Genomic DNA, 26,052 nt, shown 5'->3' with positions numbered 1-26,052 from the left:
AGAACTCATGGTAATTGATGTGTGATATAAGAGTATTTTTATAATGCTCACATATTTGGGTTTTCAGTTATATGTAAATTATAACACTGTAAAAGGGATTAAAAAAATAAAAAAACAACACAACTCCTGAAGGGTAAGAGCCCTGTTTCTTTATGCTGGAGCACATTATAGTGTTACAAAGTTGTTGGAACCCTTAATTATGAGAGATAATTTATGACATCGCACCCCCTGAAGAGTGTTATTAAATTCTGGAGGTTACTTCAGCTACAAGTTCCTTGATCTGACATTAATGTAATATAATTACTGTATAGGATGGCATCTTTAAGATGAGCCTTTCTCCAGATGGGACCCTCCTTGCTGCCATTCACTTCTCAGGGAAACTAAGCATCTGGGCCATTCCATCTCTGAAGCAGCAAGGGGAATGGAATCAAAACGAGCAGGTATGTCTCTTGATTATTATTATTCTAAGAATGAGTCTCGCTTAAGGGTGAGTACTGACAATACTAATTTCATTTGTTTGATATTTTACTGTAGCACACAGCTATTATTTATTCACATCATGCGAAAGCTTTAGTTATATTAGAATATTATCAATATAGTAGGATAAATTTAGAGTAGAGTAGCACTGTGTACTGACTTTAATTGGTAGTGCAGTACACTCTGTATACGGAGTGTACTCTGTCCACCAACCTCTCCTCTTTTCTCTTTTTCTCATTATAAAAATACAGAATGGAGATACTAATTTTGTAACAACAGTCAACTAATATGATGGCTTCCAAGGGTCAGTATTCTAAAAGGGTTACAATTCTTCCCACATCTTGCAACACTCATATAATATTGGGTTTATTTAAGGCTTAAGACTTGAAGGGAGTTATCTTCTCTTCACTCAAAAGGTAGATAGTGAAGATACAGTCTGTTAATTTTTTAGTGTCTTGAAATGACAGGTTGTAAGAATGAACAGTTTCAGTTGTTGAGCAACAGATTCAATATCTGTTATAATCTAAAATCATGATAGGCTGTGTATTGTGATAGAGTGAAGATTTAAAGAAAAATCTTCCCAGTTAGATACAACTTATGTTCTAGATCTTTTACTCCTCTGATGACTATTTAGCATTTCAGCACTTAAGGTTTATACTTCCCCATACCCCTTTTCCATAAGAATATCTCGTCACCAGCTTTGGTGGATGGTTTTGTGATTCCAGGATTGGAGCCTATGCCCTGAATGGTCTGAATGGGTTGATGTCTTTTTTCAGAATTCTTTTTAATGTCATTTCATCAGTTAAACTGAGCTATTAAAAGAATTTTGAAAATCAAAGGGTGTTTGGTTATTCCCAGAATAGCAGAGGGAAAGAGAAACTGGCTCTGCATTTTCTTACACTTTTCACAGACTTAAATTTGTTTTCACTATTCTTCAATTTTTTGTTTTTATACACAAGTTTGGGAAGATTGTTTTCCCTCTAGTTCCTACTCACCTTGAATGTAATTTGGTTTCCACATGTCTACTGCACTCTATCTCACTGGATCTAGATTTGTTCTAAATAGAAGAGGCGCTCCTCAGTCTTCAACTCAGTAGCTAAATACAAGGAACATTCTCTCTCTCTCTCCTTGGAATTTATAGCAAGCTTGATTTATATCTTCCTTCTGGAAGTGGAGTGGATCAACTCTAAAACCATTTGTGCAACAAATATAGCTATGCGTACTGGATTATTGATCCAAAAGGTACCATGTATTTGTCATGGTTATTGATGTATAGTGATAAGTTTGTCATTTGGGAATACCCTGTTCTATTATATGTGTGAAATTTTACATTTGGGCAAATTTTTTTTGAATTTACTAATTTTCTTGAATTATTTCATTCACCTAATAGAAATACTGATGAAGTTCAAGGCACACTTAGTATTTCATTTTGTTAGTATTCCAGAATGGCATATGTGTGTAGTGCAAAGCCTGTTTAGGCAAAAATCATTAGTATGCTCTTACGTTTACTGAAATGCTGGATATCCTTCTTTACCTGCAAGGATAAATTGAATTTATTGTAGTCCTTATTGGCATATATTCAACTTTTTAACTGGTTAGACATTATTTTGTCATTAGTTGCCAATCAATATCATTTTAATTAACTACTCTTTAGCTCATTAATGTTATTCATTAGATTTTTATAACGATTCTATTAAAAGAGTTAAAAATTGTTTAAAAATCTTGAATAACTAACTCTAAATATCTCAGTAATTTGGAAAATGCCATCAGAAAAGTAATGGGGTAGGAAGGGAGGAAGAGGTTTATGGTGTAAAGAGATGAGTTTGTGCCAGAAGTTGGTCTCCAGTATTGTCCCAGGGAGACTCTTTTGAACTCTACCTTGAGAGTTTGTTTTATTTTTATTTTTTTAAAGATTTTATTTATTTATTTAACAGAGAGAGACAGCAAGAGAGGGAATACAAGCAGGGGGAGTGAGAGAGGGAGGAGCAGGCTTCCTGCTGAGCAGGGAGCCGGATGTGGGGCTTGATTCGAGGACCCTGGGATCATGACCGGAGCCAAAGGCAGATGCTTAATGATTGAGCCACCCAGGCGCCCCTCTACATTGAGAGTTTAGAAGGGTAGTTTGTCAGGGATTGCTATAGAGGGATCTTTCTGTTGTACTACAGTGAGCTTCCATCTTACCTCTTCTAGCTCTGTTTTAGCAACTCCCAGTCTATAGAGACCATCTATTGATGTAACTTGTTATATCTTTTATTACAAACTGACCAATTTTTAGGATAATATATCTGTCTTTTCAGATTGGGTTGCTGTAAATTCCCTTGAATGCCTGAGCAAACTAGAGAAAAAAACAGGTTTGAGGGCTCACAAAACAAAACCAGGGACCCGGTTGCCATTACCATGGACATTTTGCAGGTGGTAGATTCCTTTGCTGAGGGAACAGTGGCTTAGTGAGAATTATTAAACCTAATCCTATCTTTATTGGTATTTCTACTGCTGCTCAGCACACCACCTCATTCCAGATTTCATCCCATCCTGGGCTGGTGGCTGCCAACCCCTCTGTTTTCTTGCTGTAGCTCAGCACATGGAAAGACTGTGGCTAAATAGAATAGATTTTGTGCTCCGAGACCCCTGCTCATTTTGGTCTGAGAAGAAATTTTGTCCAAAGTTGAAAACACAAAGAATTTAATTTCATCTAATTTTTTCTTTAAAATTCTAAGATTATGGTCAAAATGCAAACTGATTTGTTTACCTGTCGTCTCTTCTCATCTGATCATGATGCTGTTTCACACTTGCTTCCTGAACTTTCCTCTCCCTTCTCCCTGCTTTTGTCCAACCCTTTCTACTGTTCTTTCTGAAACTTTATTCCATGATAAACAAACTCCTGTGAGGCTTCATCATTTTCACAGGAAGAACACTCTGGTTTCTTTTGATACACTCATTTCGGCTTATGTAGCTCAGTAAGATCATGGTTCATGTAGACAGTATTCCTGTAGCTTCTGCAAAATTTGCTGTAATAATAACCTCTATTATTATTTATTGAGCACTTATTTTGTTCCAGGTTTACTTAGCAAGTCAAGTAAGCAGTAGAGTTGAGATTTGGTTTCATCTCTCTCTGACTGTGATGTACGTGCTTTATCCATGACCCTGTGGGAACATAAATACATTTTTAAAAAGGTGGAAAAAACATCTATTTGGTTTTTTAAATTAGGCTTTATTTATTTGATCTTCAGAAGAATAGAGTTAAATCCTTTTTCTCAGTGAATGTAACACAGATTTCTTCAGCCTTCTCGGATGTGTTGGACTCTTGAGCCCCAGTTATTGTGTACCGCCAAGAACTGGAGTAAATAATTGACATAGCTTCTCACTGGTAAATCCTTAAGTTTACAATAGATAGATACAGTACTTATGATGTGTGGAGAGATTATGTGAGGGTGGTAACTGTTCAGCGAAAAGAGTTTGAACAACTCTACTTTGCTTGAGTCTTTCACCTATATCCTGGGAGTTCATCACCTTGGATTGGACATTTTTGGTTTGGATATTACTGTATGAAGGGAGTCATTGAAATCTAGTGTACTGTGTTAAGTGCTGTAAAGCTTGTATGTAACAGTTCTATAGAGTAAGCTGTTAACTATATTTGTAATAATAATCATAAAATAATAGAGTTCAACTATTTACTGAATCTTTACCAAGTTTCAGAGTAGAAAATGCAGTGAAGTCCCAGTGCTTGCCCTTAAGATGTTCATAGTCTTGCAAGGGAGATTATAAACAAATCAATAAAGGAACATGTTAATATTATGGAAAGGTAAGCTCAGAGGAAGGACACACAATCCAGTTGGTGGAGTTGGGGGGAAGGATCTTTGGGAGTAAGTAGCATTTGTATAGTAAGGTTTGGCTGTCCACCCTAGGTGATTGTCACCTATTTCAGTTACTTCACTGCAGTCCTGGAAAGTGACAAGCGTTTTCGTATTTTAATAGATGGGACTAGTGCTAAAAGAAGTAAACTTTTATCACTGCATGTTAGACTCAAGATTCCGGTTGGGCTCGGGTTCTCCGACCTCATAGGTTAAGTCTTTCTTTCAGCGTATCTTCTGTAGCCCTTATGTTGAGAGCTGCTGACTTTTGTCCGGGCCAGTTAGGCACTAGCGATGATATTAACGGAAAACAAGGGAGAGAGTCCATGCAGTTTATGTGAATGACAGCTCTGGAGTTGGGTGGTTCGTTGTGCCGAGACCCTGGAAACGTGAAACTATAAGTAAGTCATTTACCAAATATATTGGTGTCATTTTATGTACTCATCACTGGCTGAGAAACTTAAACAGTGCTCCTTTCTCCTTCGTCCAGCAATAGTCAGGGGACCTTGGGTCAGCCAGGTGGGACAGGGCTGTACCTCTTCTTATGGCTGTTCCAGGACATGACTAGCCGAGCCAATGAGTTTGCAGTAGATTACATGGTAATATATAGTGTATAATCAGCTATCGTTTTAGCTAAAACATTGCCTGAGAAGAAACTAACGTTACTATTGCCTCTACAGCCTTAGCCTCTTCTACGAAATTGTGAATGCAGCTCATCTGGGGCTTTCTTCGTGTAATTCGCTACTTTATTAGTTTTTCATAATATGCTTTGTGTGATTGAGTATTCTCTCTTTAAAATCTAATGATTAAAGGTAGTTGTGGAAGTGCCTATTCTGATTTACTTCTCTCCAGTTTTGAGTTGATTAAATACTTCAGCTTTCATTGTCAATATGAAATTCCATCTGGCTAGAAATCTGTGAGTATTAAGTTTTGTTCACGTCTGGAATATAGTAAAATTTCTAAAGTGTTTTTCATTTCAAACATTTCCCATATGTTATGTTTATATATTTTCATCTCATTTTTGGCCTTAATTTTTTCTGAATAAGTTTTATTATTTTTCTATTTGTACTTCCTTAGATGAAATAGGAAAGATAAGTTTCATTTCTCCTACAATTTTATTTGCTCTTTGACACAAAAGTAGGTATTGAACAAATTTTGTTAAATGGATCAATCAATGAAAGATAAGTGGGAAGATGACAGTTAATGTGATTAATCTTGATATAAGCCACAGCTGATTTCACAGCTTCACTCAACTGTGAACTTCTGGAGAATAGACACTGAATATACATTTCTTCCATGGGGTCTAACATAGAGCTTGGCATATTAAATACTAATAAGTGTTTGTGGAATGAAAAAAAAAACATTTGACAGGTTGCTTTTATGCTGTTGCATGCTGGGTCTTCATTATATTTAGCTTCTAGCCGTTAAAAAGGATCAACAATTAAATTCCTAAATCCAAAGAAAACATTGCAGTAGCCATGATAGCCTTTCTGTACAAAATCTGTAAGTGTATTCTTAGGACATTCTCCTTTAGGCTGCTGCTACACCATGACATGGGGGCACCTCGGGCTGTTTTCAGACACAAGGTAGCATGTCCTACAAAGCAGAGTGACACGGAGGTTACTTCTCAGAATATAAGAACATGGTACCAGGAGTCAGTACCCATGGCGTGCATTCATAGGGGTCGTGGGTTCTTGGTGATCCTGCTCTCAAAGCACCAGCCTACTGGGTGTATATCAGATGTCCTATAGCACGGCCAGATCACGGGTCCCCTCATAGAGTTTTTAGGGATGAAGGATGGTAAGTCTGGTGCAGTTTGAATAGTATGGGGGATGCAGTGGGAGTATCAGCTTTTTTGGGGGCAGGGAGGTGCCTCTTAATGCCCTTTACCTATTTTTGTCCATCTCCCCCCACTCCTACAACTACCATTTTATTCTCTGTATTAATGAGTCAGTTTATATTTTCTTTGTTTTGTGTTTTAGATCCCACATATAAATGAAATCATATAGTATTTGTCTGTCTTTGTCTGACTTACTCCACTTAGCATAATACCCTCAAGGTCTGTGCACGTTGCCATGCAAATGGCAAGATCTCATTCTTTTGTGTGGCTGAGTAATATTCCATTATATGTATATACCACATCTTTTTTATCTCCTGTATCAGTGGCCACTGGGTTGCTTCCATATCTTGGCTGTTGTAAATAATGTTGCAGCGAACATAGGGGTTTATGTATCCCTTCAAATTAGTGTTTTCTTTTGTTTCTTTGCTTTCTTTAATTTTCTTTCATTCAGGCTTTCATAGCCTGAAGCAGAGCTAAGTTTGGAATTTTGTTGGGGCTTCTTTCTTAAATATACTGTGCAGATAATTTCATCAGACTTGCAAATATTGTGAAGTTAAACATTTAGTTCACATATCTAGAGTGAATCTGCTAGATGTACTGCAAAGGTGATAGCGTATAGATAGTTAGGTGTATATCCAGAAGAATTTAAAACAGGTACTCAAACAAATACATTTACATACATGTTTGAGCAGCACTATTCACAACAGCCACAAGCGGAAGAAACGCAAATGTCCATTAATGGAAGGCTGGATCAATCAATTGCGGTAAATACCTACAATAGAATATTATTTGATATTCATATAAATGAATGAAGTACTGATATATGTTATAATGTGGATGTACCTTGAGAACATTATGCTACTCGAAGGAAGCCAGACACAAGAGGTTACATATTGTGTGAATTCATTTATATGAAACATCCAGAATAGGTAAATCCATTTGAGGCAGAAAGCAGATTGGTAGCGGCTGAGGGGAGGGGGAGCGGGAGATAACTGTCTGCTGGTAAGTGGTTTCATTTTGGATTGATAGAAATGCTTGGAAACTAAAAGGAAGTGACAACACGGTGAACATACTAAATGCCACTGAAGGTTCATTTTAAAATGGTTAATTTACATTATGTGAATTTTAGCTCAACAACAACAAAAAATGACTTTGTGAACCCTCACTTCCCCCAGAACCCTAAGACAAGCAAAAATGCAGATCATGAGAACTGATATTCCTGTGCTTTAGTTAAACGGACCTACTTTTTTTTCTTTTTTTAAAGATTTATTTATTTACTTTAGACAGAGCATGAGTGGAGGGGAGGGGCAGAGGGATAGAATCTTCGAGCAGACTCCCTGCTGAGTGCAGAGCCCCATGTGGGGCTTGATCCCAGGACCCATGAGATCATGACCTGAGCTGAAACCAATAGCTGGATGCTTAACTGACTGAGCCACTCAGCCGCCCTCTGACCTACTTTTGTTTCCTGAATAAATTTAGTACTTTTTTAACCTTTTGTGTACTTTCGCTCATGTATTTCTCTGACTGGAATGTCTTCCTCCACCCATGTTCCATGCCCAGGTTTTATCCAGTCTGATAGCACCAATGTAACACTTTCTTTATACCTCTTTAACCCCTTTCAGCTTTCTCAAGCCTGTATTAAAAAATGATCTCTTCATCCTTTGATACCCTTGGTGCTTTTATCTAGGTCTCTTTTTGGGTAGTTATCAAATTTCAACTTGGGTTATAGTAAATTTTATCTGTTTCTTAGCTCTCTGCCTGCTTGAGTTGTGGGACCTACAATATCTGATTTCTTTTCCCTCTCTCACAGTGTAAGTGCACAGTATTCATTGACTAAATAGCAGAAGAAACCACACTTGTTAGAGGGTGTAGGAACACTACTACTATGTCAACTAATTTTCCTGTACTGTAGGCATTCTCATTGGAGTGCAATGATTTAAAAGATTAATTCATTCACTTATTCAGCATTTAGCTACTATGACAGGTGAGCACCATGATGGATCTGGGAATAGGAGGATGACTGACAAAGCTGTGGATGCAGAACAAATCTTCAACTTGTGGTTAGGAAATGAAATCACAAGAGACATCCATTATTTAAGCCATCTGCATGGAACAGTCTAGTCCCAAAGTATGTGGAGACTGACCCCCATAGACTAGTACTGCTTGTTCATGGTGCTCCTTCTCATCATTAACTTGGATGAAGACAAGCTCACCTTGAATTCTCAATGTACTTATACCACTGAGGGATTTCTTTTGAAAATTTTTTGAAGATTTCTTTTAAATTTCATTGTGATCTGTATGTACTTAAATTTACCTAAGGCTGAATTATCAGTGTTGTTGTTGCTTGTGGGACTTAAAGCTTTACTCCCTGCTCCCCTAGTGTACTTCAGAATGTCAGTTTAGGGAGGCACACATGTTGTCATATAAATCAGTGGTGGTATGGGGCGCCCGGGTGGCTCAGTCGTTAAGCGTCTTCCTTTGGTTCAGAGGGTCATGATCCCGGGGTCCTGGGAATGAGTCCCGCATTGGGCTCCCTGCTCAGCGGGGAGCCTGCTTCTCCCTCTCCCTCTGCCTGATGCTCCCCCTGCTGTGCACTTATTCTCTCTGCCAAATAAATAAATAAAATCTTAAAAAAATAAAATCAGTGGTGACATGCATGTGGTGCTGTGGGAACATGTACACCAGTGATTCAGGGGGACTGAAAATGGCTAAAGTGCCCTATAAACGATCAAATAAGATTTCAATAAGTTGATTATTTTCACTAATATATACCTTCTGATAGTCTAAGTCTTTGAAAGTTAATTCTCTTTTTTATGATAAAATAAACGAGGACATTCTATTTCTTGGCTTTTATGGTAACTTTTTGGATAAAGTTTAAAGAATTCTGTCTTCTGTCCTCAGGGACTGCTCTGAGTGATTTATCATAGTAGTGGAGATCAGGAAGTTCTTTTAGGCCATGGAAAGAAGTATTAATTTTCATACTCTAAAGGGTTAGCCACTGAGAAATTGTTAATAAAACATATATGCTTGTTCTGTTACGTTAGATGAAAAAGCACATTTTGATGTAATATAGCATTTTTATTTTAAGCTTAAGATTTCAGATAAATAGCCAAATGATTTTTTGCTGGCCTTTTCCCATACTGTTAAAATTCTGAAAATGAAATAATTAACAATGAGCCAAGAGGGTGTACGGCAGTGCCTTAATCTCAATTGTTGTATGATATTTGAGATTCTAGAAGGTGGGCATGACATTATGTTCCATGAAATTAGAATATGAATAGATCAGGTTTGAGGATTGCATGGTTATATTTTTTTACTTAGTAAATTTTTAGTCCTAGGAAGTTAGAACTGGAGATAACACGGGGGTTGCAGAGTCCTGTCTCAGAGCTAGGGAGCCCAAGGCCTGGAGGGGTCGCTCAGCTTATAAGTTGTAGGAGTAGGACTTGTATCCAGGCCTGTGTTATTTACAACAGCATAGCTGTTCTCCTCCCAGAATGTAAGTGTGTGTGTGTGTGTGTGTGTATGTGCAGAACTGTTAGTGTATCTTGCTCTCATTTGTATTAATTGCATACTCGCTGTCTTACTGTTCTTATGCATGCTATTTTCTTTATTAAATTGAGTCACAGTAGTTGCTTGTGCACATTTGAAGTGTAAGAACAAGATTATCGAGAGGAATAGATTTCAGCTAGGTATAATTAAAAGATTGAAGGAAAGCGTCATTTCCGTATTTTGTTACTTTAAAAAATCCATAGTTCTTGATGATGTTCTCATGATTTTCTTACATTGTTGACTCAAGAAGTCCTGTGCATATTTTTCACATTTAGCCAGGCTATGACGAACTTAATCCTGATTGGAGACTCTCTATTGAGAAGAGAAAAAAAATCAAAGGTGAGTTGTATGAAATATGATAATTAAAACCTTAAGAGACTACTATTGTGTAATAAAAGTGCTCTCTGGATGATATATATAGGGGATGAAAAAAATCTTTTTTTTACTCTCCAAGGTTCTCTGGCTGAGGCCCTGTATAATTAGATTGACACAAGACAGATTAACAGGAGAAGAGCAAACAAGTTTCTAGGGTGTACGTCGAGTTTACACATGGGAGTACCCAGAAATGAGTTAACTCCAAGGGTTGTTTGGAAATTGGGCTTACTTATACAGCATCTTGGCAAAGGAACAATAAAATTATTAAGAGAAGTGACAAGACAAAAAGAACTTTGGGTTTCTCAAATTTCTTTATCTTAAAATATTTATATCAAAGTGGCATATTTTGAGGTGGTGATTCTGATCTCCTTCACAAGTTTAAGAGGAAATCAGCTTTGAAAACGATTATGTATCTATCTTAAATTTTTATTAAGAGTATAATTCTCTCATATTGTTTGTCTGAAAAAGGATATATGAACATTTTCTAAAACCTTTTATAACCCTTATGATATGTATACTTTGTACACACCAACCTTCAGCTTACTCTGTTGAAAATGGTGATACTGTCTGTATATTCTTCATTTTTTAAGTGGAAAGACCTAAACATACTTACTCCTGCATCCTTAGAATTTTGGACTTTGGTAAATTGTTGACACTTAGATGTTTATTAAATAAATTACCATTTTGTAAAAATTTGGGTGATGACTTACAATTTATTTTTTCTTACTTAACATGTTTAGGGCCCAAATATGGTTTTTAAATTGATCATTGGACTAAATGTGTTGTATTTAAGCCACACTGACAGATGGACTTGTATTGATTTTTTTTTTTCTCCGTTAGATAAAGAGTCCTTTTACCCGTTGATAGATGTAAATTGGTGGGCAGCCAACGCAGTGACTCTGGCTCGTTGCTCTGGTGCTTTGGCTGTTTCGTCAGTGAAAACTTTGAAGAATTTACTGGGAAAATCCTGTGAGTGGTTCGAGCCGTCACCTCAAGTCACTGCTGCCCATGATGGAGGATTTTTAAGTTTGGAGGTAATGCTTTCCGTTTTAGAGCAGCTGGTGTGTTGGAAAATAAACATGCATTTCACCAAAAATCTAAACACCTGATTCTAATATAAATGTAATTAATTTTTTTTAATGATGGCTGTCCATTTATTTTTATTGAAGTATGGCTAAACATTTGATTTTTAAATTTTAGCTGTCCCATTATCTAATCTTGTCCTTAAAAACAAAAACCTGTGATTGGAATCAGAGATTGAGTGCAGTATAAGAAAGATCTATTGTTTAGTCAGTTAAAAAAATTGCATTGTAAGACTGAAGAAAATGGAGTCATTTTGTTCTTTATAAAGCATTTTTTTCTTCACAGGCATGTTAGTTTTTTTTCTTTTTCTTAGATTAGACATCTTAAAATGTAAAAGGTATTTCTACTTAAATATGGTCTTTTTTTTTGTTTGTTTTGTTTTGTTTTGTTTTAAAGGTTTTATTTGAGAGAAAATGAGAGAGAGGGAGAGCACATGAGAGGGGGGAGGGTCAGAGGGAGAAGCAGACTCCCCGCCGAGCAGGGAGCCCGATGCGGGACTCGATCCAGGGACTCCAGGATCATGACCTGAGCCGAAGGCAGTCGCCCAACCAACTGAGCCACCCAGGCGCCCTAAATATGGTCTTTAAACAAACTATTTCCATGAAGTTTGGGAACTTAAAAATTCTGGTTCTTTTTAGTAAAGAAAGCTTGTTTGTCTCATGTCAAAAGACGTGAAAATGGAGGCTAGTAATTTAAAGTTATGTTTTGGCCATTAAAAATTCTTACTCTAGGCCTTTCAAGGGTAAAGACCTTTAATAGCTTTCACTTCAGTGCAGATTTACAAGTATTTTTTACCTCAAAGTTTGTTACTGAGTCTACAGATGTTATTTCATAAATGAGAGCCATGGCTTAAAATTGAAGCCAACTCTCTTAAGTCTGGGAATGAAAGTTATCTTTAACAGTCAGGCTTTCAGACTCAGAAGTTTGTGAAGCTGTTAGACATTTTTTTTTTAAAAAGGGAGGGAAGGCAGGAGAGCTGTTCTCAGTAAAGCAAATAAATACCTTCAAGTTCATTTTCTAAATAGATGAAAAAATCCTATTTCTCTACAGCAGGTACAAAAATATCAAAAGTGAAGGAATTAACATTCTTTTTATTTTCCTAAAATAATTGCCAGACATATATTTGGGAGATCATATTAATGAGCCATTATGAAAACAGGGTTTAGTTTTGGAGATTTGTGGCCAATAAGGCTGTGGATATTTCTGGAGCTGCTGATGGGTATTCTGTTTGTTGTTGGGTTCCTCTGAAGTCTACTCTTTGTCTTCATCATGTGGCTCATGTCATGCATGAACCAGAGTAGAATTAAAAATATTTTTCTCATGGACTCGAAAGCTTGTCTTGAGTTCCTCACTACTGATTTAACATTTCCTTTTTACATTTAGTGTGAGATTAAACTTACCCCCAAACGATCTCGTTTGGAGACTCGGGGTGGAGATGAAGAAGAAGGGGAAGAGGATTCTGATTCTGATCAGGAGGTGTCTGCCAAGGCTCGCTACTTTGGCTACATAAAACAGGGCCTGTATCTGGTGACGGAAATGGAGCGATTCGCACCCCCACGGAAACGCCCGCGAGCCATTACTAAAAACTACCGCCTCGTGAGTTTGCGCTCCACGACTCCGGAGGAGCTTTATCAGAGAAAGGTGAGGGGGCATCCTATCACTTCCAAAGTTCCCAGGCCTCCAGATTTTATTTCAGTGAGGAAAAGACTAATTTTTTAATACAGAAATTTAAAGAGGGATTACCCTATCATTGATATGTTAGACGTATCCGTGGGATAGAGCTTGTGAAAATAGTGCTGGCTTTTTGTGCCTGAGGAGTCAAAGTGAAAACAGTGGATAAAAGATGAATTCACTTAGACTGTCCACTTGTGGCTTAGCCAGGTCTCCGTTACCCTTCACATGGCCTTCAGCTCTCACCTGATGCTTGGTAAGTGCAGCTGTCTGCTGAGACTGCAGGTGGTGAGGGAAGAAATGCGGGTTTGCTCTCCAGCCAGGGCTTTGCTTGGGGAGCAGATCGAATCCACGCTGAGCATTCCGGTTATGTGTGCTGTCCCTGCAGGGTCCCGGGTGGGCCCTGGACGAGGACTTAGGCTGTTGGCACTCCTTTCCTGGTTCTGCCATTGTTTTACTCTATAAATGTGGGCACTTCAACTGTCTCTCAGCTTTCTGTTGAGTGTGGAAAGGAGTACTGGTCTGTCTGCCCCCCAACAGGTCTGTGGGCTTCTGGTGCCACTGTGCACATGAGAATAGTTAGCAGTGCATCGCATGCTGTGAAGTGAAGGGATTATCCTCATCCGTGACCTCATGATAGTGACACTGGACGATTCACTAATGAAACGTTCCTCTTCCCATTTCCTTGTGCCAAGATTGAAAGTGAAGAGTATGAGGAAGCCTTGTCTCTAGCTCAGACCTACGGCCTGGATACGGATCTAGTGTATCAGCGGCAGTGGAGGAAGTCCGCCGTCAACATTGCTTCAATCCAGAATTACTTGGTATGTTTAAATATTTTGGTAACATGGTAAAATTCAAATGTATGGAATTTTTTTTTTTTTTTTTTTGATTATAGGACTTCATATTGGAGCATTTTATATTGCTGACATTTCTAATGCTGAAGTGTGTTTCTTTCAATGCGGAGAAGTTATCTTTTATCTGGTTGTATTGGCCTTGCAGCTGAACTTTAGTGCTGAAGATGTGTGAACAGATAGTCACTGATAAACCAGCTAACTACCTGGTTTTGGCCTAATCCTTTCTCTTCCTCTACCTCAGTTACTTTCTTTGCCTACATCATTCAGGGTCCCCTCAGGAGCCAGAAACCACCTAGTAATTTGAACAGGGAAAGTTTTAATATGGAGCATTATTTTCTAGTGAGATTTACTATAAAGGGGTAAAGAGAACCCTAGGGAATAGCTTAAGGTTGAAGGAGCAGACCCAAGAAGGGAACAAACTTGGAAGGGAGGCCTCCTCCCTTGAGCTGGGATTCAGACCTCATTGAACTTTGGAGTAGTTGGGGGCACATTGGAGGAAGAGTTCTTTGGGATGCCTCGGGCCATGGCTGGTTCTTAGTTGCCATGGTTGGCAGGTAGGAAAAGGTGGGATGGTTGGGCAAGCTGATGCCTATAGTTAGGGTGCCCCGGCAAGCTGAGGTTGGGGGTCGGAAAACCTCAGATAAGGAACCATGGCCAGGACTGAAAAGAAAAAGTTCCTAGTATGCAGGTCGGCATAGTCTAGGAAGACCCCCTCCCCCCTCCCACCCCCGCCCCCCCCCCCCCCCCCCCCCCGCCCCGTGTGCCTGGGAAATTTACTGGGAAGGAATATGCCCATGGGAGTAACAACTGAAATTCAGTGGGAAGTTGTGTTCAGTGGGAGTAAGGGGGGAAGCAGGCGCTTCTGGATGTCCCCTACATGCTTTGCTGGCTGCTAAGCCATAGGAACGAGTTTAGAACCTGAGCACATTAGGACTAGAAACCAGAGCCTTTCCTCTGCAGTGGCCCTCCAGCGCCCTCTCTTGATGAAGCTTGATATTTTGTCAGTTGCAAAATGGAAATGCTGTCCATCCCATGACTGGCAGTGAGGAGAACTTTTGAAGCTGAGAGGCAATAGATAACTGACATATCAAGCTTTCCAAATTCTCCTTCTTTGTTTAAATCTTACAGCTGGGTTCCTCCTGCTGCCTGCTGCCTGGGTTAAATTTGTTACGTAGCCTGTGTGTTGGGACCCTCGGCACTTTCGTGAGGATGCAGTTGGATTTATGGCATGCTTTAAAGAGGGCATGACTTCTCTTGTGACATTTAAAAAGGAAAATGCCTTTGCATTTAGGAAGATCTAAGAAATGTTGGGAAATTTTCATGATAATTTTTTTCCATAAAATTCACTTATACAAGTAGTTGTAAGAAGTTGATGCTTCAACCATTTCAGAAGATAAACTGTTAACAAATAAGACACCAGAAAAGAGAGAGCATGAGGGATAATGAAATAAAGGAAGAAGAGAAGTTGCTTGTATTTCCTTTAGAAGATTAGAACACCAAAGCTGTATTATCTTTCTTCTTTTGTGACTCAGGACAGTGAGCATGTGAGTTTATGTATACCCACTCAGGGCTTTTTCTGGAACACAGTAAAGGACAATTTTGGTCCTTGAAGGAGTTGACAGGTGTTAAGAGAGACAAAGCAAGTACATTTTTTATTGGGAGAAATACTTATTTCAGCTAAATAAATAGGCAATTAAGAGTAAAAACACTAGGCGAGAGAAGGTGAAAGGAGTACAGGAGAAGCATAAATATGGCCTTCCCTTTTAGGGAGCTTATAATGTTTCTGAGAAGATAAGCTTCATGTCTAAAATATAAATAACCATACAAGAAGATTCCAGAAAAATGCTGTGGGAACCCAGTGAAAGTAGCAATCATTTTAGATCCAGTGGTTATGGAAGGCTATAGAGTGAAGACATTTTGAGCAGCTTTGAAAGACTTCAGAGCAGGCCTCCTGGAGTTAGAAGAGAGGAAGGCATTCTTCATGGGACAAATGGTATGAGCAAATTAAAAGAAAATGAGCATGACCTGTGGCATTGACTGAATTTGTCATAATCATTGCTTCATGTCTAGATTAGTACCTGGCCCCCTTAGGCGCCTAGTCAGTATTTTTTGGATGAGTAAATGAGCTCTGTAAGTTAACGCATCTGCTGGATCAGCTATTCAACAGCAGTAAACTTTGGGAAATATGATTAGAAGATACATTGATTTGGGTTCTGGAGGATGTGGAAGGCTTGTGATGACTTAGGCTTTTTATCTTTAGGGTAATGGGGAGGTGTTGTGGATTTTTGACTGTGGAGGTACAGAGGGAGATGAACTAGCATGGAAGGAGAGTGTTGGTGGGAAACCCTACTAAGGGCAAGGGACTCCTGAGATGTCGATGACCTGGACTGGTATGGAGGCCATAGAGCTGGAGAAGAGGAAATGAGTTAAGAGACATTTGAAGAAAGAACTGATAGAATGGAGTGTGTAAAGGAATGCAGGGTAGGAGTCAAATCTTACTTAAAACTTACAACCACAATGACTCTTTCTTGAAGAGGGCAAGTCAGGGATTTTGAATGGAGTCAGAGGAAGCAGTTGGGAGGGAGGAATCGGCCCCTGGTCTTCCCAAAGAATAGCGTATCATGGCTTTTTATAATTAAATTATCATCTGCACTTTGTGTTACATCTCATGGGCAAGTAAATATAGAACTTTGATGTGTTATGCCTCATTAGTTTTGTTTCAGAGTGAAGCATGCTTGTTACAATAAGATATATCTTATCTTGCCTTTCTGCTTGCTTTTCTACTCTATTATATAGCCCAAATGCAAACTAACGAGCAGCCATAAAAATTTGGGTAGATCTTTTATATGTTTCTGAAAAAGAGTCCTGAGCTTTGTGTTTCAGTGTGTCTCATTAGAAGAAAAAAAGAAAACTGTAGGAATCTCATTTTCTATATCCCATTCCAATCACCATTAGGGAATTAGCCTTTTCCTGTTGAGCTTCTCTAGAAGCCACCTGTGGCTAAGGGCTTAGATAGCTGTACTCCCTTAGGTCTAACTTTATGATTCTAGAAGGCAGTTGTCACATGCTATCAGATGTCCTGGGTTCTTTACTGCCTCTGTTTTTTATTTGTATCCAGAGCAAAATAAAGAAACGATCCTGGGTTCTTCATGAGTGTTTGGAAAGAGTTCCCGAGAATGTGGATGCTGCGAAGGAACTGCTTCAGTATGGATTGAAAGGCACAGACCTGGAGGCTCTGGTAGCAATAGGGAAAGGAACACACAATGGCAGGTTGGTCACAGAAAGATTTGGATTCAAGAGGGAAGGTGATTTTATGAAAACACTGAAGCTGAGACATGGCAGAGGGTAAACTTTTCTTTATTTAGGTTATCCTGTAATGAGACAGTTGCCTTTGATCAATGCTTCTCTTATCTGAGGTCACAGCTTTCTTTCCTTTGAGTTAAATATGTGTACCTATGATAGCTTGATGCTAAGAAAAGAGCAGATTCTCCAAACCTTTATCGGATGCTGGCAGTTTCTAATCTGTGGGCTAAAGACACGTACCTGGGAGTGCTTACCAGTCAGGAGCACCCCCTTGGCAAGTGTGAGCTTCATTCACTTTGTTTGTCTTGGACTCATACCTCCTTTAGAGAATTCGAGTGATTAAATTGTGTGTTTTATGAAAGCACTTCGTAAACTTGTCAGTACCACACAAATGTCTGTCAATAATAGTAGTAATTTGACAAGAGCTGTTGTTCATTAGACATTTGGAATTTTTTAAAGATATAAGTGATGGTATATTTAATGAATAAGTACTGTAAATGAGACTGACATTCATTATCATTTTCAAACCTTATTTTTTGTACGCTAATTAATTAATTTTAAGTAATCTCTATGCCCAATGTGGGGCTTGAACTCATGACCCCAAGATCATGAGTCCCATGTTCTATGGACGGAGCTAGCCAGGTTCCCCTCAAATTTTATTTTACTTTTATTTATTTATTCATTTATTTTATTTATTTTTAAGATTTTTATTATTTACTTGAGAGAGAGAGCATGCATGAGAGAAAGCAGGGGGAGGGGCAAAGGGAGAGGGAGAAGCAGACTCCCTGCTGAGCAGGGAGCTGGGCTCCATCCCAGGACCCTGGGACCATGACCTGCGCCGAAGACAGATGCTTAACCAACTGAGCCACTTGGGCCCCCTATTTATTTATTTTTTTAAGTAAACCATTTTAAAACCTTAAATAGAAGTGATTCAGACTGTAAACTCTGGGCAACATTTTCTTCATGGGCTATTTCGCATTGGGTGAGTATAACCTCACATGTTTTCCTAAGTAGTTTCCATTGCCGTGATTTTAAAATTTTTGTGTGTGACGATTAGTGATGACTTTTTGCTCATCCTGTGGATATGAGTGAATCACTTTGCTTGCAATGCAAAAGCTTTCTTTCAAATAATTGGTTCTTTCTATTTCTGTGGAAATCAACGTAGTAATAAAATCAGCCAGAGTAGGGGAACACAGCTTTCACTAATAGCTTTGGTTTTTTTTTTTTTTTCTTCCAGATTCACATTACCTGGTGAAGTCGACATTGACAGTATCCCCTATGAGGAGCTTTCACCACCCGATGAAGAGCCTGCCAAGAATAAAAAGGAGAAGAAGATCAAGAAGAGACGGGAACTACTTAAATTAGTGAACTTTGCAAAGTAAATGATTTATGACTGTTTGGTACTTTCCTTAAAATAACTAGTCATTTAAGTGTGTTCTTTACGAGGATTAATTGCTCTGAATTATTCCAGCAACTTACATCAAATGCAGTTAGTATTATTTTACCCTTGTGCTTTTGTGTATTGTTCCGTCAGTTTGGGGCTCAATGGAATATTGTTATTTTTATTCTATTTTAACTCATAGAGAAGTGTGCTTCTGTGTTAATATAAGTGGCCTAATAGAGTTATTCACAACAGGTTAACACTGGAACAAAAGGAACTTTGCCGTTGTAGACTGAAATTATTAACCTACTTAGATCGGCTTGCAACATATGAGGTGAGGACTAGTTTTAATCAAACCAATTATGTTTGTTCGATCTATCATTATAAATGCTATGGCTACCCTAATATCTGACATTCTTGATCTTTATAACTAGTTATGTTTTAGGAAAAATTCATTTTGTGCAGAAGCAGTTTCTCTTACATACCAGCTTTGGTAAAAATTAGAGATTGTGGAAGGCAGAAGTTGTGTTAGTCTAGGAAGTAGAAATGCTTTAGCCATTTCAGTGTATCTGTGTTTTCTAGATATATGATCCTTTTCGTTTACTTTTATTTTACATTTTGATTTTAAGGTTATGGCATATAGCTATCTCCAGTACTAAATTTCATTATGCACTGGGTTTTAATAATCCTCATATGAATATTTCTGACTCATTTTAATGATTTGCTAGTGGGTTGAATTTAGTTGGTTGAACTTTGATCCTAATTATGGCCAAAATGAGACACATGAACTTTAAAAAAGGTATACTTTATTTTTATTTCTTTAGGGACACAACACTGATGTTTCCATGTTCGATAGCACAATTCAGATGTTGTTAAAGATATTTCAGCAAATAGACATAGTTTAGACTGCTTTTTTCACATGACCCTCATAGCTGAAATTACCCAGAAATTAATATAAATTTCTAACTTTCAAAGCTTGACTTCACTTGCAGGTTACTTCCCCATCTTTGTTAGTCCTCCTTTCCGTGGGCACACCTCTCTCGGCTCTTGGTGCTGGTACAAAGCAGGCGCTCAGTAAATGTGACCTCTAATGATGTGATGCTTGTCCCCGGGATAATGGAGATATTTAATATTTCTAATCCCTATAGGCAGATCCAAAAGCATTTGATTTCCCACCTGCTAATGAAATAGAAGTGTTTTCAAACAAAATACCACTGACAAAAGAGAGCTATTTATGGTCACTAGAAAACGTGGTAGTGAGTATATCATTTCGTACAAACAGGTTGAAAAAAAATTCCTAATACTTTTATCTATAGGTACAACTAGTTTGATTATTGGATGGTCATGTTATTTTAAAGCATATCCTTTTATTGTGTTGGAGTTCTATTTTGAGGTAATACATAAAAGCATGTAATGAACTGCCGAAGTCGGTACAGATATGGTTTATTATGTTTTCTTAGCCCTTGTTTTACTAAATTTTATTGATTTGGGATCTTAAAGAGTTCCATAAAATGTTCGGAGTTTGACTACCCAGTTAATTTTCTTTCATTACCCTTTAGTTATCGAAGCACTATTTTTCTATTTGACAGTTGTAAGTACCTTTACTAGTGCATGGTTTAAAGTATCTGTTGAGCCCACTTCTTAGGGAATTAGGCTAATTAGGCTTTTGAAAAGTAGGTGAAGTTGATGAATTCGGCTGTTAAAACTTAAAAATGAAGATGTACAGATAGAGTGGCTCACCAGCTGGATAGTAGTAGAGACAGGCATTGCATTTTAATCCTGGGGCGTGGCTTATTTTATGAATTCTGTGATAAATTAGATAAAATGGATTCATTTCGATGTGACACAAATGCCTGGTATGTACCGGCCATCATGGCAGTGCTGGAGGGGGGATAGGAGCAAGGAACTGCCCCTCTGAAGTCTTCATTATGTAGGCAGTAAGCGAAGACCACGATGTGTGAAGAATTGATGAGAGAGCATAGTGGAGAAAAACATTCTATTTTTCCTGGGGACGTCCAAGAAGACGCTACATGGGAAGTGATATTCCAACTAGTCCTTAAAAAAAAAGGGCAGGCAGATTTAGGGGGCTGGAGAGTACTCCAAGGGGGACATGGGAGCAGAAGCTCTGGAAAGGTATAGGGGTTTTGTCTTGTTGGCTGGTATATCCCCAAGCTCAGATTGGTACCTGGCTCCTTGAGGAGCTCAGCAAATATTTGTTGAAGCAATTGGAAGGTAAGAGAATACCTTAAGAAATACCAGCACGTTTGTTGAGGACTTAGTGTCTGTCAGCCACTGTGCTGGGTACTGAATCCGGATTATTTCTCAGCAGTCCTTTCAGGCAGGTGCTATTCTCCTTCTAGTTTTATGGATATGAAAACTGAGGCTTGGAGAAGGAAAGTGATTTGCTTAAGTAGAAAGCAGGAACTCATAACGAGGTCTCTTGGATTCATTTGCCTGCCCTGATAATCAGCATGCCGTGTGAAAAAAGGCCCAGCAGCGTGAAAGGAGATGGGGTGCTCCTGACAGAATGAGCTGGTGTGGGGGCTGGACTGCGAGGGAGGGGCAGAAGGGAGAAGAGGTAGTTAGAAGAGTTTCTGGCCACGTTTTGAAAGGTCTGTCATGCTGTGTAAGGAATGGAATTGAACTGTTAGAGGTTGAGTGAGCTTAGGAAAGAACAGGAAGTGGGTAAGTGGAGACGGTAGTTGTAGACAGCTCTTTCAGGAAGTTTTGTTTCAAGGGAGCCAAGAAGATGGTGTTAGCTACAGGGTATATGAAATTAAGAGTTATTTTTTTAATAGAAGGAGGAAGTATTGTTTGTATGTTAATGGGAAGGAAGCAGTAGAGGGTGAGGAGGAATTTATGGAACAGAAGAAAGAGGAGATAATGGCATGATTATAGAAACGGGAGAAAGGGGATTTGGAGCTTGAGTAGGGTTCGGGGCTGTTTGGGGAGCAAATGTGTATAATTTTTCTGTTGTGGCTGAAGGAAGAAAAAGCCTATTGGTATAGATGCAGGTAGATGTACAGTTTTAGTGGGTTAGAAAATGAATGGATAGCCCATCTAATAGTGTCAGTTAAAAAACTAAATGAAGCAAGTTTCAGTTGAGAATGGAGACGGGAATGAGTGTTGGAGGTCTGGAAAGAATGAAAGAATTGTGGAAAAGTTCCTAACAGAATAGGAGAGAAAACTTGTTAGGGAAATGTAGTAGCGTTGAGGGACAGCAGATTTGAATTGAAATTATAAAATGTCAAACCTTCCTTAAAGTATAGAGAAGAGTATAATGAACCCAGATGTACTCACTGCCCAGCTTCAACCATTTTGCCAATCTTGTATCTTTTACTCTCCACTCTTGCCTTTTCTTTCACTTAGTCGTTTTAAAGCAAATCCTAGACATCTTACCATTTCACCCATAAATACCTATATGTCTGTAATTGGTAAAGACTTAAAAAAAAAAAAGCCACAATAACACTATTATTTCTAAGAAAATTAGTAGCAGTTCCCTAATATCATTTGCTATCCACTTCACATTCAGATTTCTCTGGTTGCCTCACAAATGGTTTTATAGTTGGTTCATTTGGATCAGGATCCTAACAGTGCTGAGATCTCGAAATGAGAATTGTCAGCTTGGTTTTGTGATATTTTTTTCAGACTCCTGGTAACTTGTAATCAGGGTTCATAGTTGCCTTGGACTAAGGATGAGGTTTCGCCAGGTAATATGATGAAGGGAAAGAAGCAAGGGATTATTAAATCTCTATAATGTTGGACCAGGGACTGGTTGGAAGGGATAAGAGATTTGGAGGAAAGACAGCAGGTGAAAAAGGTAGGGTCAGGGGACTGGATGTCTCAGTGACTTTGAGGAATTGCTGGAATGCCATGTACTGGGTTGAGTGGGGGTGGGGGAGCAGTTGCTCAAGAGTCCAGTGTTTGACATGAGATGTCCCAGAGACTTCCCTCTTGGTGATGATAGAGATCCAGGGTGGTGGTAGGATGTGTAACTGTGATGGAATAAGGGGAATGATTGTTGTGGATGAGGAGTCAGGGAACTGAGAACATTTTTGAAATGTTTTCTTTCTTGGTTTCTGTGAGAATGTGTTAAACACTTTTTTCCCCCCTTACTTCTTTGGCTGCTCCTTCATTTGCTTTTCAGATGCAGATTCCTGCCCTCCCCTCACCCTCCACGACCTCCCAACCTTTTTTTTTTTGGTTGATCCTTTAAATGATGTTGCTCCTTAAGGCTCCTTTCATTCAACTTAATCTCCCTTGAAATCATATTCACTTCTGTATTAGTAATAGAATGGCATATATGTGACTCATCTTAGCTTACTCCAGAACTCTTGACCTGTCTATCCACCTGCCTCCTGGGAGGCTCCTTTTAGATGTGCTATAGTTGCAAGCCCAACATATTTGCAAGTGACCTTCTCAACAATCCACCCTCCCTCTCTCACCTCCTCCCCGCCTCCTCATTCTTGTCTCTCACCTACCTCAGTAAATTAATTCAATCAATAAGTAATTATTGGTTACTTATTATATGGAAAGCAGTCTGCTAGGTATCTGGGGTTAGCATTAAACATGACAGACACGAGCCCTATGTCATGCAGTGCGGTGGGCAGATCCTCACTTGCAGTTGCCATGGCTAACTCCTATTTGTCTTTTACATCCCGGCTTCGGGCCCACTCCTGGGAAGCCTTCCCTGCCCTCCCCGAACTAGCTTTATAGTACCCTTCCTGTGTGCTTGTTTGTCTTCCCTACTAGATTTTAAGCAATTTGGAGGGCAGAAAACATGTCTTGTTCATTATATCACTGCTGCCTATCATGGTGCCCCTAGCATGTAGTAGACACTCAATAAATATTTATTGAATGAATGAATGGTTCAGTCTGCCTTGTACATCGATCACCAGCAGCTGTAAAGTTAACCTAAAGTTCTCTCACAGATGCAGGTGCTCATAATGCACAGCTATGTATAATGGTTGTTTATTTGTTTTTAGCAGGTGGTGTGTTTTGTTTGTCTTACTGTAATTAATTTTTTACTGCCTATTTCATTTACTTCTTAATTTTTTTTTAATTATCAGCATTTATAAATACAGCCATTTTCAAAATAAAGGCAAGAATGCAGATGTACTACTTCAGTTAACAGTTGATAGTTTAATTAATTCAGGGCTTATTTATTTAGGGAGGCAGAGTTGTAAAGGTTTTTAATATTTTCTTGTCAGCCGTACTTAAAAGCCTTTTCATTATTAAGTCACTCTTTCCCCTCAGGAAATCCTAGGAGTGCCTCATGCATCTGAACAGAGATACGATGCTGAATTCTTTAAGAAGTTCAGAAATCAGAATATTGTTCTCTCAGCAAGAACTTATGCTCGGGTAATTTCTTTTTTGTAAATAAAATAATTATGGTTATTAATACTTCCTAAATCTCTGAGCCGTGCAGTTAATGTTATTGCATGGTTTAGCATCATTTCATTTTTTGTTATAATATTAATGTAGAGAAAATGGAATTATATTTTTAAAAATGTTTATTCATTGTCCCTCTGCCCCTCCCCCTGCTCTCACTCTCTTTCTCTCAAATAAATAAATAAATTAAATTAAATTAAATAAAAGGTGGGGGCGCCTGGGTGGCTTAGTTGGTTAAACTTCTGACTTTGGCTCGGGTTATGATCTCTGGATCCTGGGATCCAGCCCTGAATCCTCGGGGAGTCTATTTCTCCCTCTCCGTCTGCCCCTCGCCCTGCTCATACACTTTCTCTCTCTCTCTCTCAAATAAATAACATAAAATAAAATGTTTATTCATCATTCTGAATTTTAAAAATAAGTAATTTTCACAGCACTAGATTGAGAAATGTGATGCAGACTAGGAAGAATTAGAAATATTTCAAAGTACCTTATATCAGAGCTGCCTAAAAAGCTAATTTTAGGTTTTTGAACATTGTCCTACAAAATCATTCCTTTATTTCTAAGGTTTACAGTGGAAATTTACCCCTTGCCGTTTGTACAGGAAAGTAATGTACAAGCCCTAGAAATTCTGTTCACTTATCATGGATCAGATCTGCTTCCTCATCGTCTTGCAATTCTCTCCAACTTCCCAGAGACCACTTCTCCACATGAATATTCTGTTCTGCTGCCTGAAGCTTGGTATGTGACTGGGTTTACTGAATTTTACCTTCTTTCTAAATCATTACAGTTTTTTGTTTCGTTCTGTATAATTTGGGAAATAAACAAAATTAATTTTAATGTAATCTATTTAAACTTTTTTCTGATTATAAAATTATTTCTAACTAATTTTTAAATGATCTCAAAGCCAAAATGTGTCTAGCATAGCAGGATAACCTTAACTTAATGAACATGAACTTTACTTTTTATTTTTTTAATGAAGGCCTCCTGATTTTACTGGGGTGTGCTCAGTATGTTTTTATGGTTCTTTTTTTGTGGGTTTTTTTGGTTAAGAACAGTTTTTAGGATAACTATCTGAATTAGATCTATCTTCTAGAAATGAAGTAGTTCTGACAATATCAGGTCGTAGGTCCAGAGGACTCAGGAATGTCTGAATCCTGGCTCCCTTAACAACCGTTTATCCCTTTGAAATTCCAGAGGCAGAAAGACAAATGGGAAATCAAAGTTCCACTTTATTATTAATTGAACTGATGCTCTTTATCTCAGTTCAAGGTATTTGAGAATTGGGTCACGACACGTGGCATAGACTCTAAGTTCAGTGGTCCTCATTGTAGCACTCAGTGGGCTTGCGGAGGCCAGAATGTTTCTTCTTGAGAATGAAGAAAAGAGAATAAATTTGCCTCAGTGCCTAGCTCAAAGTGTGTAGGTAGGCCATTAGCTCCAGGCCCTAGTGGCACCTGGGAGCCGAGAGGAGTGCAAAGGATACTTTGGTTGTCCGTTACTGCAATGAGACCAGAGGCAAGAGTTCACCGGGAGACCTTTTACATCCAGTGAGTGAACTAGATTAGTAAATGTGAGACTTTTTATGTCTACTAGTAAATTGGCTCAGTCACTGATTTGCATGATTTATATCCTTTCTGAATTTGAGTTTACTTATCTTTACCATGAGTTGACAGTCCCTGTGTCGCTTATTCATATTGCATATGTTGAGTAACGAGTGAATTGAGATGTATAAGGTCTGCTTGTGATCTGTAAAACACTAAGAGATTATGACCATTCCAGTTGAAATCATTATTACAAATTTTAGCTACTGGCAACTTAACACTGTTAAGGGATGTTACTGGAATTTAGTGGATCATTTAGCTTCCTTATTTCTCTCCTGTCACCTCCACCCATTATCCTGTTTGTAGGCTTGGGTATTGATGGTGAAGGCCAACATTTATAGAGTAATTAGTAGGTATTTCATACATAGTTATATCTGGTTTCCACTTTTGGTATTATTCCTCTTATTACAGAAAACAGATTTACAGAGGTTTAGTAGTGTAACTATATAAAGTACGGCCAAGATTTGCAACTTATATTTGTTTGTTTATAGTTGTAGATCAGGAAGCTCAAAAAATAAGTTCTAAATTCCTCATTTTGCACTACTCTTAGTACCAAAAAAAAAAAAGTCTTTGTCATGATAAAAGTGAACAAAAAGAAGCTTGAGGTGCTCTTTTCATTTTCAAATAATTTCTTTTATATCCTTATAGTGATATGTAAAATGTATTTTGTGAATGT

The 26,052-nt window shown here is 38.4% G+C and overlaps 1 protein-coding gene across 3 annotated transcripts in view; it reads left to right on the top strand.

The window, feature by feature from the left end:
* The window catches only part of NBAS (NBAS subunit of NRZ tethering complex), a 317,946-nt gene that overhangs the window by 66,846 nt on the left and 225,048 nt on the right, over positions 1–26,052 (top strand). For all 3 annotated transcript variants that reach the window (XR_013441601.1, XM_078055983.1, XM_078055984.1), the window contains 10 exons: positions 312–440; positions 9,993–10,056; positions 10,933–11,126; positions 12,559–12,816; positions 13,542–13,667; positions 16,819–16,970; positions 18,241–18,381; positions 18,640–18,718; positions 23,641–23,745; positions 24,377–24,513. Coding sequence is in view for 2 of the 3 variants with exons in the window: in XM_078055983.1 (XP_077912109.1) it covers positions 312–440; positions 9,993–10,056; positions 10,933–11,126; positions 12,559–12,816; positions 13,542–13,667; positions 16,819–16,970; positions 18,241–18,381; positions 18,640–18,718; positions 23,641–23,745; positions 24,377–24,513 (1,385 nt within the window). In the remaining variant the exon portion in view is untranslated. The remainder of the gene's footprint in view (positions 1–311; positions 441–9,992; positions 10,057–10,932; positions 11,127–12,558; positions 12,817–13,541; positions 13,668–16,818; positions 16,971–18,240; positions 18,382–18,639; positions 18,719–23,640; positions 23,746–24,376; positions 24,514–26,052) is intronic.

This window comes from Halichoerus grypus, chromosome 10 (genome assembly GCF_964656455.1).
Source record: "Halichoerus grypus chromosome 10, mHalGry1.hap1.1, whole genome shotgun sequence".
Lineage (NCBI taxonomy): Eukaryota > Metazoa > Chordata > Mammalia > Carnivora > Phocidae > Halichoerus > Halichoerus grypus.
This window is presented reverse-complemented; position numbering and strand designations above follow the sequence as displayed.